The sequence below is a fragment of the Podarcis gaigeae genome (assembly GCF_964106915.1).
Source record: "Podarcis gaigeae genome assembly, chromosome: 12".
Taxonomy (NCBI): Eukaryota; Metazoa; Chordata; class Lepidosauria; order Squamata; family Lacertidae; genus Podarcis; species Podarcis gaigeae.
In genome coordinates, this window is record NC_139688.1 from 54896479 (window position 1) to 54917881 (window position 21403).

The window sequence follows — 21403 nt, forward strand, 5'->3', positions numbered from 1 at the left end:
TAACTTCAGTACAAACTTCTTCTTAAAATATCTCTAAATTATGATGTGAACTCCTAACCAAACTTAAGATGTTTCTTGTTTCCCCTTAGAATAAAAAAAAACACTTCTCAAATTTTTATGGGCTCCATAATCATATAATAAATATTAAATCTGGGAGGAGCTGAAATTCATTTTCCCCTAGCATATGGGATTTCACTTAAAAAGCAGATGAAGGTGCGGGATGTCCTACACAGCTAGTAAAGTAGAGAGAAAGTTAGATTGGCTGCATCTTGTATTATGTGATCCTTTTAAATGTACTGTTTCTTAAAGGACAATTAAAATTCTCAGGTACCTAATAAAAATGTATGAACTATAATAAACTATTTTAAAGAGGAAGGCTTCATTTGGTTCCCATCTACTGAAAAGAAGATGCTAGTGTAGCAATGAGATATTTCTTTACAGCGCTTAGGAACCCATGGGGTGGGAGTGTCAACTTTAGGGTTCCTCTCAAAGCAATGCCATGTTCAGAATTGCCTTAACTCTCTATCAGAATGTGCTTATTTGAAAGCACTGAAGCCTTAAATGTGTAAGTGAAACTCCTGCTGGCAACCGGATCCCCTAGCTCTGTCTTAGCTGGTAGCTCTGGTAGTTTTCCAACATTGCAGGTGGGATCTCCAACAAAATGCTGCAATTTATTTCTCCACCCTGGTTCCTATCCAGGCAGGAACAGGAGAGTTGTTATGCTGTTCAGATCTCTGCCGAGATGAGAAGGGAGAAAGACACCTTCCCTGCCTACAGGCCTTCCTCTCCTTAGCTGTGTAGTAGTGGTTTGTGTCCTTTTATGCCCTAAGCATGGAACTCTGAGTAGACCCATTGAAATGAATGAACATGACTAAATTAGGCCCATTCATTACAATAGATGTGTTCCAAATAAAACGTGGCACCTAGCGGAGAAAGGAAATGTGTGTTTCTGATAAATTCTCATGTTGTGCTTCCATTAGTTATAAAGGTAAAGGTAAAGGGACCCCTGGCCATTAGGTCCAGTCGTGGCCGACTCTGGGGTTGCAGCACTCATCTCGCTTTACTGGCCGAGGGAGCCGGCGTACAGCTTCTGGGTCATGTGGCCAGCATGACTAAGCTGCTTCTGGCGAACCAGAGCAGCGCATGGAAACGCCGTTTACCTTCCCGCCGTTTACCTTGCACTTTGACGTGCTTTCGAACTGCTAGGTTGGCAGGAGCAGGGACCGAGCAACGGGAGCTCACCCCGTTGCAGGGATTTGAACCGCCGACCTTCTGATCGTCAAGTCCTAGGCTCTGTGGTTTAACCCACAGCGCCACCTGCATCCCCTATTAGTTATAAAACTTGTAATTAGAGTAATTCTATGAAGTTGCGTACCTTGGATCCCAAAGGTCAGATGTTTTGGCTCCTGAACGCCGCAAACCTGGAAGTGATTGTTCCGGTTTGCAAACGTTCTTTTGGAACCCTAATGTCTGAAGGGGCTTCTGTGGCTTCTGGTTGGTTGCAGGAACTTCCTGCAGCCAACCAGAAGCCACGTTTTGGTTTTCAGACGTTTGGAGGTTGAATGGACTTCTGTAATGGATTCCGTTCGACTTCCAAGGTACAATTGTATTGCTAAGTGGTTTTACTTCTGATATGGGAGACCCACAAGCTCCAGCCTCCTGTCAAAACCAGAAGTAGTGGAGTTTGTCTTCCAGCCAGGAAACCGATGCATTCAGACAGAGAACTCATCTAACATACCTTGTACAGTATAAATTTACAATAAAACAAAACCAACATTTCTATCACATTGTATTCAGTGCTTGCTATAATCCCTTCATATACTGAACTGTTTAAATAACATTCTAAGGTTTGTCTTATGCACAAAACCAAGAATATTTCATTTTTCCAGTTACTGAGCATATAGTCATACACAGATTTTTCAAGTGGATTTTAAGAAGGGGGAGAGTGCAAATTCAAGGTGGGAAATTGTTTATCATGTTTATATCTCAAGATTCCTCCGAAGAGTTCAAGGAGGTGTACATTTCATCCTCACAACAACCTTGTGAGGTAAGTTAGGCTGAGAAGTAGTGACTGGCTCAAGGTTACCTGATTTACTTCATGATTGAGTGGGGATTTGAGCCATGCTCTCCCAGGCCCTAGTACTGGCTCAGTATGATAAGTTGCAATGCATACCTGAATTGGAGGAAATGCTTTTGATGATGCAAACACTGCCCATTTTGGGTACATAATTCTCACAGTGAAATGTTTTCTGGGCTATGTGTTGACATATTTATTTATTCTTTTGATAGCTAAGAAAGGCTTTTACTTGCTCTATAAATGTCTATGACATCAGTAATATATAAATTAGACTGTGCATGCTGTGAGTTAATAACTTTGCCTCATTCAGTTGTAGCTTTTTAAGGGTGTGTTTGTATTAACTAAGCAGGTGGCACCATTTGTCTCTCTGGAAAATGTGAATGCTGTCTCTGTTTCCCTTTCTCTATTTTCACACACTGCTTTAAACACCTTAGATAAGTAATTAGAAACTAAAGGTTGTAGTTAATTGTCCAGAACATAGGATTGGAATGCCAATCCTGGCATAACCCAAGTGATTTACACTAAATTTGGCATTGTGCGTAAGTGGCTGAAGTCACTTCTAATGACATGTCCTTATTCGTAAACAGGTGTTTGCCCAAGGGGAACACGCGAGCATTACTCTGCAAGTGTTATGGAAGAGTGATTCAGTGGAATATATGAGCATTTCTAACCCCTACATCCCAAATATATTATGTCAAACCTTTTAGCACTTAATGTTCAGTGAGGTATTGCTTGCAGCAGTGGAAGAGATTGAATTCCAAGAGGGTGGCACCTTTGTATCTATCAGTCTCGTTTAATGAATAGGTTTTTTTCCTGAATATGATTGGCAGTCTCTTGTCCCCTCTTAATTAAATTGCTCCCTGACCTAAAACTTTTGTTAAAGATGTCACATTAGTCTTTTATGACTAGTTTCCATGGGGAGTAGTTGGTGTCGGCTATTGAAATACATGAATGCAGCCAGGAATACATTTGTGAAAGTACTAATTAAAAGTGTCTTAGCCCCAAACTAAGATAAGGAGGAAAATGTGTCTAATTATGTTACTTTCCTTCTTACCCGAGAGATTAACAGCGTGTAATAACATTTCTAAATCAAATTCCTTAGTTCATATAGGATTAAATCAAATCACATAATCAAGTCAGTTCTGGATGAACAAATGATTCTGTTAAAACTGATAAAGTTCTTGTAGGCTTACTATTCCTCTGGTTAGCACAGTTGTGTACTGTGATAAAAATTATATAATCAGTGTAATAGAAATCCCACTTGTTAGTCGGCTGGTTTCTTTTAATCTTGAGTCAAAATGCATTTTGTTCCTCAAGATCTAATGTGTTTACTTAAAGTATGCTTACTTAGTAAGAAATGTGGTTTATCATTTGATTTTTGAAATTGTTTGTTGATCCTCATAAACACTCAAATTGAGATGTTTTATTATATGATGTTGCAAGCACCATCGTTTTAGCTCCATTGCCAGTTTGCTTGGATGGTTCTGTATTGCCCCAGGCAATTAAGGTTCACTTGTTTTGTACAAACATCTTGAGCAGTCCATCTTGGAAAATATGTAAGTCATGAAATATGCCATATGAATGAAAACTAACCAGTTGGTGCAAAAAGGCAAGCTTTTTATTGCATTTGAGTATACAAATTGAAAATTTATCTGTGAGCTAAAGAAATCCCCCCATCATATCTGCTTACACAGCAGTGGTCTCATATAGCATTACAATCTGTCTCTGACCTTTGGGAGGATTTCAAAAGCAGGTAGTGATTTTTTAAGGGAGAACTACTCTTTGGTTGGGGTAGGGGAAATCATTGTATGTGGGGAAGCCCTTGGGGTATGCATTACAAGGTTTGTTAGATTTTGCAAGGTCGGCTGGGATCAGATTCAGAGCCTCATGCAGAAGTGAGAATTGAACAACCCTTCCCAAGGTCTCAATTTTCTGTTGCTACTTGTATAATATTCAGTGTTGACCTGTTGAATGAAGAAACCTCTGAATGTTGGAACATCTGAATGTTATTTTATTTCTTAATGGAGATGGTTAGGAATCTGGGAAACTACTGATGTGAACATTTCTAGATAATTTTCCTAGACAGTAAGTTCTGCTGGAGTATGTGTACATTTCTCATTCTATATGTAATCCTTTCAAAAATCATCCTGTGAACACTATTTTGTTATGTTGATGAATCATGTTAATGGGGGAGAAGGAAGAGGGAAGGTGGAAAGGGTTGATAAACTCAGATCTTCTGCATCTCTCAAAAACCTAAAAACAGCTCCCATCATTATCCTGGAGCCTTTTATAGTCAAAGGCTTAATAAGCCAAAATATGTTTCTCCAGATCGGGCCACATTGCAGAAAAGTGTGATTACAATGTCAAGAAGTTGCAGTTCTTTTGTACTACCTCACTACACTTTAAAAGGGTTTGTTGGCATTGCAGCTGGTGAAGAATGCTTAGTACATTTTTGATTAAAGGGGTGCCTCTATTTCATGAAATTGTGTTTATAATATTCACTGTAGAGCAATTTCGGGAGGGAAGGGAATCAGCTGAGTATACTAAGAAGATATATGAGTATTCAGTGTATATTCCAGTAGCGACTCTGGCTTCTTAAGTGCTACATTTCTATACCATACTTCATTCCAGTTAAATCTTTACAATATGTTGTTTGGTAATCATTTCCATAATTAAAATCATATGTAATTTTTAATAAGAAATCTGATGCCATTTTAGGAAGTGAAGTCATATAGAGGCTTTCAATGTTAGTTACTAAAGCACATATGGCTTTAACCCTTACTTTCTCTAAACACCACAGTAAACTGCAATCATTTCCCCAAATATATCAATCAAATGTCCACTGCTTTCAGGAACTCAATTTCTTTGGAGGTGAAGTTGCAATGAAGCCTTTAGTATACTTGGGACTCCGCTATACAGCTGCAAATAAAATGTTTTAAATGTGTTGTAAAGTGCAATATACAAATGTGACACTAGATGGCGACAGTGAGCTATGCAAAATTCAATGTATTTTTTAAAATGTTTTTTTAAAAAGCATTTTCACAATGCTTTTTATATGTGTGTAGATTCCACTTAGGTTACTTAACTAATTAAAATTACAATCTAAGGCATGCACTGCGAGCTGCGTTGAGAAAAGAACCGTGTGAAAAGCTTCTTGAGGTAAATAAATAAATTGACAAGAGTGTAAAATAGCTTGAAATGGAATTATTGTTTCAGATTTGGTCAAAAAAGAAAAACAGCATACTATTAGGCAAAATCTAAAGCTGCAGTGCGACACCTTTATTAGCATTAAATGTCTCAATGTGCACTCAACAAAGCTCTATGCAATTATATCCAGCCCATTCACTTCAATGAAGTGTCATTAAATAAAGTGGGAGAACTAATTGAGAATCAGTGGCATGTGCTTTTGTTTATGGGCGTGTTTTTTGTTTTTGTTAGCTGCAAGTTCTAATTAGGATATCAAATATATTTCACAAGCTCTCCACTTTCTCACCACATATCTGCAATAAGCATTTGTAGGCTGGAATTTTGGTTGCTTCTCAAGGTCACAGCAAATGGCTGTAGAGGAACTGAAGATGTTATAACTGCAGTTAGGGAAAGAAAGATCAAAGGACATATTTTAGGAGTAAATTTAGGTATGGGTGTGGATTTCCTTTGCTAAATTGCTCTTTGTGGATTACAGTGACCTGAAAGCAGTGCCAGTCAGAGCAGAAACACAGGACAAAGATAAAACCAAAACAAAATTGCACAGGGGGAAGACCTGCTGATCCCATTTCTACTTAAGTTAATTAGTTAATAGTGTTGTGTTCTCTTCAAATTACACTTGGTATGTTAGGAAACTAATTTTTCTGTGAAGAGTTTCTCTTTGAAGTTGCATGGCTAGGTCTTAAGTCTTGGGCATTTAAAAAATAACAAGTTGGTCTGACAAATTTAATATTGAGTTGTCACTTCATGAAAACCTGCTGTTGCTCTTGTAGCAGCTATATTACTTTACACGCCTAAGCAGGTTCTTAATTTGTTGTTTTACACCCAAGCATTCCTCTGTTCTTTTATTTTAGCTTAAAAGTACACGTTTAATGCTTTGTTATTGCTAGGAAAATTAGTCTTTGTGCTAATTCACTCTTTCTGGTCTGAAATTGACTATTCTGGATGCTTTTGAAAATGAAAGGGTAGTTTCTGTAAAAGGGACAATAACCCTGAATCAAGAGGAAAAATATGTTTTCTCTGTGAAAATGTGGAAGTATAATGGAAGTAACACTGCTCTTTTGAACAACAGTCCTTACATGCAACATAAAAGCTAATTTCTCCATCAGCTTTGCCAAAATTAAATGGAGACTACTTTCCAAAGTTCACAGAAGATTATTTTCAGAAGATACCAGCGTGCTGATGGATAAATTCACTTCTACTATCCCTCCTCCAATCTTTTCTATTACATTCTCAAACATTCTCTTACAACACTCTAAAAACAACAAAAACCAAGTCTGTCTTTAGCAGTCTGCAGCCATTTCCCATATATTATACATTTGATAAGTGGTTTTCAGTGTATTAGATAACTTGTATGATTTCTAAGATGTTGTTGAGTCATGAAATTTATTTAAATGAGGAGTTTAACAGAAATAAATATTTAAAATGGCAATCCAAGGAAGTTGTTCTCATAATCTTAAGTAGGGAAATGTTGTATATTCCTTCATCATGCTGAAAATCAATCTGGTGAGTCCTCAGATAACCACTTGACTTGGTTTAATGGAGTCTGGATTTGCTTTCCCATTCAAGGCACAAGAAGCAACAACAACAACAACAACCCACCTTGCAACTGTAGCCATTAAACCCAGCAAGCAATTTTGAATGCACCAGTAGTTCATGCTTCTTTAGAGGAGCATGTTTTTCAAAGGCCCCCATAAAGTTTTTGAGTTGGCATCCATCTGTCTCAGGAGACAATGGAGGAATGCGCCTTTGGTAAAGGTAAAGGGACCTCTGACAATTAAGTCCAGTCGTGAATGACTCTGGGGTTGCGGTGCCCATCTTGCTTTACAGACCAATTGAAGTTCCCCCTCCACTTATTTTCTCTCCAATGCCCCCCTTCAAAATCTGCCCTAGAGGGTTGAGGGAAACTCCAGAGCAGATTTGGGAATGTCTAGGGAGAGAGACATGGGTGGTGCTGTGGTCTAAACCACAGAGCCTAGGGCTTGCTGATCAGAAGGTCAGCGGTTCAAATCCCTGTGACAAGGTGAGCTCCTGTTGTACGGTTCCTGCTCCTGCCAACCTAGCAGTTTGAAAGCACGTCAAAGTGCAAGTAGATAAATAAGTACCGCTCCAGTGGGAAGGTAAGCAGCGTTTCGCCAGAAGCGGCTTAGTCATGCTGGCCACATGCCCTGTAAAAACTGTCTGTGGACAAACTTCGGCTCCCTCAGCAAGTAAAGCAAGATGAGCGCCGCAACCCCAGAGTCGTCCACGACTGGACTTAATGGTCAGTCTGGTGTAGTGGTTAAGAGTGGTAGACTCGTAATCTGGGGAACCGGGTTTGCATCTCCGCTCCTCCACATGCAGCTGCTGGGTGACCTTGGGCTAGTCACGCTTCTCTGAAGTCTCTCAGCCTCACTCACCTCACAGAGTGTTTGTTGTAGGGAAGGGAAAGGAGAACATTAGCCGCTTTGAGACTCCTTCGGGTAGTGATAAAGCAGGATATCTAATCCAAACTCCTCTTCTTCTTACCTTTACCTTTAGGGAGAGGGGAGGTAGGGAAAGTCCTATTGCTCAAGCAGAACCCGGCCCACACAGCATGGGATACAACCCTTTATCCCCTGTACTGTTGCAGTGTTTTAAGAGAGAGAGAGGACTTGGAAGTTCTAAAGGTTTTTTTTTTATAAAATTTATTGCAGTGTTGAGTTCTTACTGGAAAATGAAATAAAACATATGCACTCTCTAAATTATACTATTTCTAGTTTGGCTAGAGAAAAGACCTGAGGTTTCAACTGCAGGGATTGCACACAGGATATATTGGAAATACTTCAAAACAATAATTAAGGACTAAAATCAACTGCGGATAGAGTAAAAATATTTACAAAACATATCTGTTCCTAAAATATCTGCCTGGTCTTGCTAATTTGTTCACCATGTACCTTGGTTTTGAAACTTAACACAAGGTAGTAACTACATTTCTATATGCATATATACTTTCTATATATATTTCAAAAGCACATAATCAGACAGATTCTTACTACTTGTAGCCAAGGCCATTACAACAGAAATAAAGCTAAAAATATGGAAATAAATCAAATCATCCCCTTGACTGTCAACATTGCATACCTTCCAACATTCCTCAGATGAAAATAGGACGTTTCTTCCTCTCTGCCCTAACGGACCCTCCTTGAAACCCCATTTTTGGTGCCCTCTTACAGAGCATTTCCTATCAGAAGAAGGGCAGGTGCCATCACCACTATGCCAAGGGGACACAGCATACATGCCCTCCACTGTCCTGAGAAAACCCCTTAACCCCAATTTTATTTCATTCCTTGGTAGATTTACAAAAAGAAAAACACACACCAATAGATAAATTTTAGAAAGGGGCAAGATCAGAAGATGCAAACTCACAAAGCATTTTTCATTTACAAACCAAGACTCCCCTGTGCTCTCCTTTGATTTGATTTTAAAAAAAACAACAAGAGTCCACTGTGCTCTCTCTTTCTTCCCGGCCAGGGCAGCCCTGCCCTCTGTCCCTGCCAGTGGCGTAGCGTGGGGGGTGCAGGGGGGGCTGGACGCACCGGGCGCAACATCTGGGTGTTAGGGGGCGCAAATCCACGGGTTAGGGGGCGCAAATTACTTGCCTTGCCCCGGGTGCTGACAACCCACGCTACGCCACTGGTCTCTGCCCATCAGAGCTGGCGTGTCATGCAGGGCTAGGCCTTGGCAGCCTCTCCTCCTCCTCACCTGCTCTCCAGAAGCTGCTATGAGTTGGCCGAGGGAGGAGGCTGGCAGCGGCAGCCATAGAGAGGACATGGAGAGGTAATGGGAAGCTCCTTCGCCATCACCGCCACTGCCATTGCCATTGCTCGGGACAAGTACCAGCTCATCCTCCTCCCTGAGCTCAGTGGCAGCGGTGCTGGTGGGGAAATAGGGACATCCTGGGATCAAATCAGAAGCCTGGATGGCTTCCGCAATTCTGGGATTGTCTCTGGAAAATCGGGACACTTGGAGGGTATTATATTTTGGGACAAAAAAGTAGCCATTAACTTTCTCACGACCAGCACAGACAATGTTACCAAACTTGTCTAAATCAGCACACATCCATTTAAATTGCTCCAATTGCCCTTCTGGGAAATTCTGAAAAGACAGGAACCAATGTCTAGGTGGGCTATATAAAGGGCAATATAGAATATATTGCAGAAAGATTGTATTCAGTCTGGTCTGGTTTGCACATACAGAGAGATAATTTTACTGGCCTCTTAAAATATTTACTGGCTAACTATTCTTTGGGCATATTTTAAAATCTCATCTGGATAAGTCCATGTCTAACAGGAAACAAATTTAATTCCCACATATAACCTTCCCTTTCGTGATCAGATTTAATTTACAGATACAAAACGGAGGACTTGCAGTTCTTAGGCCAACTGTAGCCTTACTAGTAATTATCTTTGTCTAACATAGGCAGGGACGCAGGTGGCACTGTGGGTTAAAGCCTCAGCGCCTAGGACTTGCCGATCGAAAGGTCGGCGGTTCGAATCCCTGCGGCGGGGTGCGCTCCCGCTGCTCGGTCCCAGCGCCTGCCAACCTAGCAGTTCAAAAGCACCTCTGGGTGCAAGTAGATAAATAGGGACCGCTTACCAGCGGGAAGGTAAACGGCGTTTCCGTGTGCGGCTCTGGCTCGCCAGATGCAGCTTTGTCACGCTGGCCACGTGACCCGGAAGTGTCTCCGGACAGCGCTGGCCCCTGGCCTCTTGAGTGAGATGGGCGCACAACCCCAGAATCTGTCAAGACTGGCCCGTACGGGCAGGCGTACCTTTACCTTTACCTAACATAGGCAACCATTCATAGAAAGTGTGCAAGTTGAGTACCGTGATCTACTCAAATGGTTAACTATAGAAAGTACTCTGGAAATGGCCTTAACAAAAGAAACTGGCTTGAAATACGTAGCAAATTACCAGAGTGTATCATCCAGGGCAGATTTTCAAGTTCCACCAAGTTGGAAACTTTAGAAACCCAACAATCAAGCCGGAGTATTTGTCACATCTTTTGGGTCAATAGCTTTGTTTAGTTTTCTGGTACATAAAAAAACAGGTGTTTTGTTACACATCAGACACCTTTATTGGTCAATCCACTGTGCACTAGAGGTTGCAAAGTTACCTTATTTATTTTATCCATCCTTGGCCAAAACAAATATATTGAATTTAACTCAACTGTGTAATTAATTTAAGCTATATGGAAGTACAGACTTTTAATTAAATATAATTTGTACACTTTGTCTTGTTCTAGAATGAAATTAAGTCTCATTTGAAAGCTAATATTGGCTAAAATAATGTAAAACATTTGTTAATAATTTGGAAAAATAGTTTTCTTAGGAAGTCAGCCTATACCTTTTCTTCCTCATCTTCATTTATATCATAGTTTTTAAATAAGAAAAACACAAATGTGTAAGCACACAATATAGAGAACAAAAGAATATTTTAACTGATTTAAAGCATAACTAAAGCTTTGTCTTAGATTTTTCTTCAGTTTTAAGCCTAGCTCCCCATTTTCAACAGAGAAAATGGCTGAGCTTATTGTTCCATCCCAATAATTAAAAACCAGAAATATTTACTAATAGTAAATTGATAGTTTGCATCAGTAGTTTGCTAACTTCATGCATTAAAGAAATATTTGAAAGGAAAATCAATATTGAAAAAATTGCCCTTGATTCTAGGCAGTTTCTGGCCTGTAGGTTAAACCACTGCTCTGGTTCGCCAGAAGCGGCTTAGTCATGCTGGCTAAGCGAGATGAGCGCCGCAACCCCAGAGTTGGTCACGACTGGACCTAATGGTCAGGGGTCCCTTTCCCTTTATACACATAAAAGCTTATCCAAGAAAACCTTGAAATCCTCTGTTTAGTAGTTACAATTATTCCCGGTAATGCCAAACTTCAGTGATTCTGTGATAACTTAGGTTTGGAAGCAAAACAAGGCCACCTAAAACCAAGGTAGTGATTTCTACACTTCACGGAAGTATCTTAGCTTCACGGAAGTATCTTAGTTGAATTTAAAACAGAATAACTCAAAATTACCTAATGAAGACATGTGAGAGTCTAGGATCTACTGAGTGTTCAAAACAGTTGAGCCACAGAATGTTAGGGTATCAGAGGGAGACACAATCACAAAGCTAAAATATACATGAGTCTTCAGAGTGCACATAACATTATTATTGGTTGAAAAAGACATTTAAAATATACAGATGGCTATCTTTATAGTTTGTTTGCCTTTTGTTGAAGTGCTACAAATCATGTCATACAAATTAATGTTTTTTAAAACTACACGTTGAAAACATGGAATTCATCCGCTTAAAAGTCTTGCTGGTTCTTGAAACAGAGACTCAGTGGGAATAGGTTTTGGTGCTATTTGCTTTGTTTGCATACATATGTTGAAAACTTAAATAAGCCTAGCGTGAAGAGGACTTGGCACTCAAAACTTAGGAGGCTTGGCTGGTTACAAGAAGGAAGCCAGTTGAGGAAAAAGAAAACTCAGGTCTAGGTGGCTGCCTACGTTGCAGGCATACACAGATGTGTGTTTTATCTAACTAAGGCTGTCGTACCAATTCCACTTACCTGAGAATAAACCCAAGTTCAGGAGGACATTGTAAGAATCATACCGTAAGGAGTTTACAGCATTTTCACGTTCAGATAAATACTTTGCAAAGCATTATGAAATACATAATATATACGAATGATCGCCGAAGAATTGATCCTTTTGAATTATGGTGCTGGAGGAGACTCTTGAGAGTCCCATGGACTGCAGGAAGATCAAACCTCTCCATTCTTAAGGAAATCAGCCCTGAGTGCTCACTGGAAGGACAAATCGTGAAGCTGAGGCTCCAATACTTTGGCCATCTCATGAGAAGAGAAGACTCCCTGGAAAAGACCCTGATGTTGGGGAAAATGGAGGGCACAAGGAGAAGGGGACGACAGAGGGCGAGATGGTTGGACAGTGTTCTCGAAGCCACAAACATGAGTCTGACCAAACTGCGGGAGGCAGTGGAAGACAGGAGTGCCTGGCGTGCTCTGGTCCATGGGGTCATGAAGAGTCGGATACGACTAAACAACAAAAACGAATGAAGTAGCCCTCTGCTATAGTTTAAGTGTCTTTATTAAATGTGGCAACATAAATACAGTCATACCTCGGGTTACAGATGCTTCAAGTTGCGTTTTTTTGGGTTACGGACCCGCCAAAAACGGGAAGTACCGGAACAGGTTGCTTCCGGGTTTTAGTGGCCGCGTATGCGCAGAAGTGCTAAATCGCGCTTTGTGCATGCGCAGAAGTGCCAAATCGCAACCTGCGCATGCGCAGACGCATTGCTGCGGGTTGCAAATGTGCATCCTGCACGGATCACGTTCGCCACCCGAGCGTCCACTGTATTGCAAAAAGAAAAGGTGTCAGCAAAACACCCATAAACCTGGAGTTGAATATGCATTCTCCATCTTCCTTCTCTTCAGTTTGTTCTTTGATTATTGTTGCAGTCAAGTGCTCCGTATTCAAGGAGTATTTGTTTTCAGCAAAACAAACTGCTCTGCTGCAGCCTGATTATGTGGGATCTCCTCCTCCTAGGTGATATCATTCTTCCTTGTCTGAAGCCAAGAAGATGTGCCAGCATAGTGAGCAGATAGTTTTGCTGTCACCAGGGAGAGAGAAATATGTTCTAGATAATGAAAACACACACCCGCCCCCTCCCCAGTGGTATGGCTCCCATATGTTCAAATGGGTTAGTTGAGTAGGTACTTAATTTTGTAGAGTGGTCTGACTGTCCTTTTTTTTTTTTTTGGATGCACTGTTAAAGAACCAGTGAATCTCTAAAAATAGAGTAGTTGAAATAGAAAAACCATACATTGTCTTTTCATTGATAAGGAGAGTTACATATAGTAAAATTTTAAAGTTTCCTCCCTACATGGAACACATAGCCTGTAAAATGCAAGCCATGCTACGTATTGATGTTTACATCAGTCTAACTGAAATCTCCTTTTTTGTTCAGCCATAATCCAGAGAATGGGTAGGAAAACTAAGGCCGGATGCTGGATCCGGCCTAATTGCCTTCTAAATCCGGCCGGCAGACAGTCCGAGAATCAGCATGTTCTTACATGAGTAGAATGTGTGCTTTTATTTAAAATGCATCTCTGGGTTATTTGTGAGGCCTGCCTGGTGTTTTTACATGAGTAGACAATGTGCTTTTATTTAAAATGCATCTCTGGGTTATTTGTGGGGCATAGGAATTCATTCTGCCCCCCCCAATATAGTCCGGTCCCCCGCAAGGTCTGAGGAACAGTGGACTGGCCCCCTGCTGAAAATTTGCTGACCCCTGATCCAGAGGATACAGATTATATGGATTAGTTTCAGTCTGGGTTCAGACACAATTTCAGGACTGAATTAGCCTTGGTTACCCTGATGACACGAGTTGAAAGCAGGACAAAGGGGAGTGCATATTTGCTGCTGCATCTCAGTGTATTTTGATACCGTTAACCATGGTAACTTCCTGGACTTGGCTCTAGGCAATGGGTATTGGGTGCACTGTTTTACAGTGGTTCTTTTTCCTGCCTACAGGGTCGTGTTCAAAAAGTAGCTCTGGGACACTCTGATTATAGTCAGAGTAGACCTATTGAAATGAAAAGACCCAACTTAGTCATGCTTATTAATTTTAGTTGGTCTACTCGGAGTAAATCTTAGTTGAATATGGTTGTTCAACATCTATACAAAGCCATTGGGAGAGGTCAGTAGGAATTTTGGGGAAAAGTGTGCCGATTATGTGCAGTTCTGTGTATAATCTGGACCACTGTCTGGGCACAATGGCTGGCTGGTTTGTAGAGGTCCAATAAACTAAGCTTGAACCCTGGGAGGACAAAGGGTAGGTGGTTCCATGTCTTTGAGACCCTGGCCAGTTACCCATTCTGTATTAGGCTCCTCTCCCTCTGAAAGAACAGGTTTAGGGGTGCTCCTGGATCCATTTTTGTCACTGGAGGCTCAGGAGACCTCACACTAGGGCTAGGGTGCCTTTTACCAGCCATGGCTGGCACACCAACCGAGCAATGGGGATATTCTGGCCATTATGACTTATGCATTGCTAACCTCAACACTCCATTATACCAGTGTGCTGTACCCTTGCACCTGGTCCAGAAGCTCCAGTTCTGATTTTTTTTAGTTAGCTTCTAATTTATTTTACCTCTATCGTATTTCTTGAGTTTGCTGTGTGTAGCTTAAAGACTGTTGCAATTAAGCAGTACAGTACGATTACATCTTATGCAGGGGTTTGGTTCCAAGGATACATGAAAATCATGTATACCCAAACCCTTGGCGCCACCTTGCAGCTAGCAGGTGAGGAATGGGAGAAAGAGTGGCCTGGCAGAAAGTTTAAAAGCTCTTTTCACACAGGCTCACCAAAGCCACCGTTCTAAAATAATAAATATATAAATGAACAAAACGATGCACTGTGTGAAGGAGGGCTTCCATTCACCCTTCTTTACGCAGAATCAAGAATCCAACTGGGCTAATTCCTCTTTCATTTTCCAACTTCTGAAATATCAATATATCTGCAAGGCTAAGGAAAATATAGCATGCAAGCCAGAATTCTGAACAGAATTTTCAAATATATCCATAATTTGATCTAGACATCAAGAGGTCAAAGAAAGTTTAATATACTGAGCATTTTTGGATCAAACATTGTTGGTGTTAGTATTAGGGGGTGAAGTTGATGAAGTCCTCAGGGGTTTTATATATAAAAAAACTTTTGAAGTTAAGCCATGCCAGCAGCAATGTGAAATGTTAATAGGCCAATTTAATGCATAACCTTGATGAGGAGGGCAATTTTTTTCTTGAATTGTGTCTCCATTTATTTATTTATTTTATAAGGGTCTCCCCATATATATAATATAAAACATGCTGGCATCTGCTTTACTGTAGACAAGTTTATATGGGCAAGTTGAGAATTTGGTCAGCCAGAAAAGTATATACAAAAAAGTTATAAATGGCAAGTAAATTTTGATTGGCTTAAAAAAAAGGCCCAAATAGGCTGCCTGTTTCACTGTCTCTTTGATCTTTGTATTGCTGACAATGTTCCCCTCATAGATTACTCTTGAGAAACATTTTCAATTCTTTCTTTCATTTAAATGCTTTTGCAACTTAAGGTAAAACAAAGGAAATTCAATGAGTAGACAGATAAAGTCCTTTTGTTTGGATTGATGGACACTGTGCAACAACCATCATAGCTAGAGCAAAGTCAGATGTTACACTTTCTTGTTATAAAAGCTGCCTTAGGACTGAAACAGAGAAAAAGAAAAGCCTGGGCCAAGGAACGGACATCTGCATTGTTCTTGTGAAATTGTACAGAAGTTTCAAGCTGTAGAGTTATTCACGTAAATTGCAGGAGAAAAACGTTCGGGATAATTGTTTACAAAGCAGTAATTCCTAAATGTTAATTTGGGGCAAATTAAAAGCAGTGATCCTTTACATATTTACTTCACAAATATTGGGAAAGTCATTGCCTAGTTGTACAGCAGGGCTTTGTTTTAAATTACGTTGTAAAAGTCTCTGGATAATTATTCTGAACACTGGTATATAAATAAGATAAAATTCACCAGGTGTAAGTCTTAATCTCCCGGGCTGAGCCACATCACATACATTGGACATGGGTGTGAGCATCTGACACCTCCAGGTACCCAGCTCTCCTCTTGAGCTTGACCTCTATATCAAATTTTAAGGGGAAGGAGAAGAAAAATGCAGGAATATTGGTTTGTTTTACTTTCCAAGTAATTTTACTTAGAGTTGACCCACTGAAATTAATGGGCCTAAATTAGTCATGTCCATTAAATTCAATGCATCTTCTCTGCATATGATTAACATCGTATAAAACCAAATGTAAGAGAAATCACAATGAAATTAGACACAATTCTTTGTTTGAAGTTCAAATACTGTATCACATTGATTCACTAGATCAGGCATCCCCAAACTCGGCCCTCCAGATGTTTTGGGACTACAACTCCCATCATCCCTAGCTAACAGGACCAGTGGTCAGGGATGATGGGAATTGTAGTGAAACACTCATGAATACTAAACAGCAGAATTACAATACTTTGATGCAACTGTGTTCACATACTGTAGAATTCATTTACATGAGTAATTCTGGCACATTTACAAGTTTGGGATTAATTTCGCTCTGATTTTTATGAGCTGGAGACTTCCTTCCCCTTTAGCGCAATTTGCTGAGGCTCTACCTCACTATTTGGCTTGAGTACATACAATATTTGGACGTAGAGCTCTTATGCTCTTTATTTTATTTGGAAGGAATAGTTTTTCATAATGCTTATCAAGATTTCTTTGTTGCTTAAGTATATATTTACCTCTGCAGTAATTTGTGAATACAGTGGGAACATGCTCACTCCTTTATGAAGCATCTGTGGAAGAAAGCAGTGCTCACGTTCATTTAGTAGTTTTAATGGGATTCTTGTTAATTTTATTGTTAGGTTTGTTTTTTACTTTGGAGGGAAAAAGCAAGATATAAATTTTAGTATAAGTAATTAAAAAAGGTAAAGGGACCCCTGACCATTAGGTCCAGTCGTGGCCGACTCTGAGGTTGCGGTGCTCATCTCGCTTTATTGGCCGAGGGAACCGGCGTACAGCTTCCGGGTCATGTGGCCAGCAGGACTAAGCCGCTTCTGGCGAACCAGAGCAGCACACGGAAATGCTATTTACCTTCCCGCCAGAGCAGTACCTATTTATCTACTTGCACTTTGACGTGCTTTCGACCTGCTAGGTTGGCAGGAGCAGGGACCGAGCAACGGGAGCTCACCCTATCACGGGGATTCTAACCGCCAACCTTCCGATCGGCAAGTCCTAGGTTCTGTGGTTTAACCCACAGCGGACACCTGGATATTTACATTGCTGTTAAATTAATATTTAATATTTGCCAAACAGAGATATGATCTTTTAAACAAACAAACAAACAAACAAACAAACAAATTGTGTTAGCTGCTGGTTTACAGTCAAATACTCCCGTAGGGCCATTGAGCAAATCAGTTTTGATGGAGCCATCTTAATTGTCCCTCCTGACCTGTAGAACAGGGGTCAGCAACCTAAGGCCCATGGGTCAGAAGTGGCCCACAGAGGGCCCCCAAACTGAGCCGCCCCTGAACTGAGCCGCCCCCCTAATGTGCTGCAATAAACTGGCACAGCGTGGCGCGGGGACTTGCTTCCGCGGCACCAAAAATTGCGTCTGCGCATGTGCAGATGCTGAAAATCGCAGGCGCGCGCGATCCATAGGTAGCAGGTAACTGCCTGGTCTGATCTCATTGGGTTCCAAGCTAAGGGAAGCAAAATAACTTGATATTGCAGGTGGTTGGACTAGATAACCCTTGTGGTCCCTTCCAACACTCCAGTTCCATGATATCATTGTGCCACACCATTCCCTCACCCAGAAACGCACTCTCTCATTGGTCATGCCCAGTTTGAGCTCCAAGATGGAACTCAAAACCGGACCTAACAATCAGTGGACCATGCACAGCAATAGTCCTAATAACACCACAAATTTCCTGCACGCACCACAGTACAACCCTAAAGAGGGTTGCCTTATGGGACTCTCTTGCCTCTGGTCATTATCTAGACGAGGACTGAGCACATGACACCACTTGCAGGAGAAGAAAATAATTGCAACCCAGATTCAGGTGCTCTGAAAAGCTGCTGCCTGATAATGGGCAGACAGAAATGAAAGCAGGACTTAAGGAGGCAGAACTTTTTGCATTCATCTCTTCTATAGCTGCTCTCCAGCTGCTCCCTTGGGGGCAAGGAACTTTCCTTGAGGTGTTCACCAAGTTAGAAATAGGAATGAAAAAACGAACCCTACTTCCTGGTGATAGAAACAGTCCTACTCCAAATAAGGGCTGGATCTGCTCGCTGCTAGTGGGCAGATTGAAACAAAATGGGTGGGGAGGCTCAAGATGTTAACAGTCTCATTTCACTTCATAAAAATTGTTAACTAAATGGCTTTCAAAACATTGCACCTCAATAATCAATATGTTGCACACATGGAGTTCCATAGTCTATAACCTTCCTGTAAGATAAACAACAGTAGGTTTTGTGTTTCAGTTTTACCTCATAGCCATGTCTAGGAAGTGGAACCAGAACAAGAACATTTTCGATGATTAAAGTCCCACTTCCCTTGGTTCTCTTTCCGATTGCGTTTTTCCACTGATGTTCTGAGTATATGAATGGGATAAAATAGTCTGCCAGTTTTATAAAAAGAAAAGAGCTGGCGTTTTGCTTCAGCACACCTTAAATTTCCTTTTCAAAATCTTTGCATGCCAGTAGCCATTCTTGTGCTATAAACATCAGTGAACTGATGAAATGCCAAAAATATCTACAGTTTTGTATAAACCAATATGTGTATAAATAGACTTAGTGAAAATGTTATGATAAACAGGATTAATTCTTTCTGTGCAGAAGAAATTGAGATGATAACCTAATTTACAAATAAATGACATGCTGTGGAAATTACTCCAGAGGGGATACTGTTTACACAGGGATTACCATCAGAGGTGGTATTTAAAACAAGTGTTTACAATTTGTTAAAGGCTATTATGTTACATAATGTACTGAAGATCAATCTTAGGGATACTATATTGTATACATCTAGACAATGCAGGTTCTCTTGTATGTTGATTGTACTAATAGATTAATCATCGTACCATATGGATTTTAAATTCTATCTCACAAGAAGATGGCAAATAATAACTCAAAACTCTATCTGGCAAAGTTCATCAGGTTCTTCTAAAGAAAACTCAGAGTTAGCCAAATGTAATGTTAGTAGTGAGTGCTTGAGAATAGTAAAAGTATACCTAACAGAAGTTTGTAATTCTTGCAGGTAATAGCTCTAGCAGATGCAGCTGGAAAAAATGAAGCCAATATGTTCCAGGCGTTCACAAAGTTAAAAAGTGCCACCCAACTGGTAATTCTTCTGATTAGCCTGTGGCAGAAACTGAGTGCTGACCAAGTTTCTATTCTACAAGCTACATTTTTGCCATTAACACAGGATACTCAAGAGCTGGTAAGAATCTACTAGGTTTTGTAAAAATGTGGACAAGTATTAAATCTATAATTATCATGCGTTTCCCAGCATGTTCTGTTAACAGTTTTATTTTTTTCTTTCAACTAACTTTTTTGTTTTTGTTTTGATTTAAGGTGGGGAGTGACAGGGGAAAATACATATTTTTCAAGTGTCTTACTGATCCATACTAAATATATTGCTACTATATTTTTAGCATACAAATTAGTCGTTCCAGCTGGAATTTTTCTTTGGGTTAAGTGTATCTGTATCAGGGTGGCCCTGTCATTACGTAAACTGCAATAGACCGCTTCATGCAATAGATCTGGGCTGCTGTTAAAGAGCAGAACATTCTCATTTACGTTAGCTTATTTGGAGAGGGTGCCATTTGGAATTTCATCCTGATGCATCCAAATGTTTTGAGTCAACTTTGACATATCAAACCATTTCCTAAACATGTCTGTTCTGTCCCATGAGTACCAAGGTCAGTTCCTTCATCTGGAGACAGCACCTCTTTTTGGTAAAAAGACAGGGTCAGCTGTTGAACTCATTGGCAAGGATGAGCTTCCTGTCTTTTGGATGCAGTATTTGTTTCTTGCAGACCTCCCTGGAATTCTACATTCCGTATTTAAGATGGCCTTAACACTTTTTATTTTATTTTTTTCTTCTTATACTTTCCTTTTTAAAAAAGAGGAGCTGCTTACCTTACTCTTCTCACTGATCTAATCAGGTTTCAGGAAGGGAATATAGGTAATTAATTATTTTTGGTAGGGTTTGTCCCTAACCTGGAAAATAAAATGGTCTTCTCTGAGCTCCTGAAGAATAGCAAATACGGCAACAAAAGAGCCTCCCTGTGAATGGGGGCAGCTGGAAGAGGGTCTCTGAAGAAAACCAATGTGCACAGGCAGGTTGATGTGCAAGTAGTTTGGATTGACATTAGCCCACAAAGTATTCACAAAGTACTGGTAATTCAGGTCGTCATCCTTTGCATCCAAGGAGTGACAGTGTATCCTTACCTGAACATACTCTGATTTAGTCCTTAAACAAGGTGCTGGGTGTGGGGCATTCTAGGATATGTGGCTGGGTGTGGGGCATTCTAGGATGAGCCAGGAGCCAGGAGTTGGGATTGAAGAGCAGTCAGGATTAAACAGCAATTGAGATCAGAGGGCAAATCAAAAGGCAGGATTTGAGAACAAGCTAGAAGTCAGGGTGAAAGAGCAAGACCCAGAAACACACGATATGCAAGAGCTCAGGCAGGCCTTATTGCTCAAGCAATTTTCCACTGAGATTGGAAGTCATGTTATATATCTTGCTGTCTAGGAACAGTCAATGGCCAGTCTGGGTGGGTTAATGAAGGTTATTCACTGAGAAGCTGTAGTGACATTCCTTGGTCACATGGCATAGTGATCAGCAGTACCTGATGAGGTAATCAGATATCTGGGGGAGTTAGACTTCAACATATACAGTAGATTAGTGTTTTTCACTTATTACAAATGCCTCAAACATGGGAGTTATTCTAGATATTGGATATTAATGTCCAGTGAGCATGTTTCATCTTCAGGCTGGAATCAGCAAGGATAGGATGCCTGAAGACAACAAGACCAATACAGGTTTTCAGGACCCTGGAGAGAGCCCAGGGAGCAGACCACTTGTTCGAGAGTGCTTCTTCTCAACAGAACCCTTTTATCCCTTGGCCTGACTACATTTCTCAGTCTCCACCTTCTTGATGAGGAGTGTGGAGTCCTGTAGAGAGAATCCTTTGTCCTGGAGCCTAAACACGATTATAATCCCTCAATGAGTTCACATAGACATACTGCCTGTGCTGGCACACTGATTCTGCGGTCTGTGAAGCAAATATCTATGCAGAATATTACGTCACTTATCTGGACAAATGCCTATCTAGAGCATCTTACAGTCAAAAACTGCTAAAGACAACAAGAACAGTAATACAAAATTTTTAAACTTTAAACTACCAAATACATATATTTTTTAACTTAGCTGGTAAAAAAAAATAATTCGGACCATCAGCCAGCTAACAAGTATCACGCCTGCAAGTCCAGCTGAAAAA

At 40.5% G+C, this 21403-nt stretch overlaps 1 protein-coding gene across 5 annotated transcripts in view; it reads left to right on the forward strand.

Annotated features, from left to right (window-relative positions):
* BBS9 (Bardet-Biedl syndrome 9) overlaps positions 1–21403 on the forward strand; it is a 229613-nt gene that overhangs the window by 70923 nt on the left and 137287 nt on the right. For all 5 annotated transcript variants that reach the window (XM_083706267.1, XM_083706266.1, XM_083706264.1 and 2 more), the window contains exon 19: positions 19156–19338. In XM_083706267.1, coding sequence (XP_083562393.1) covers positions 19156–19338 — 183 coding nt within the window. The remainder of the gene's footprint in view (positions 1–19155; positions 19339–21403) is intronic.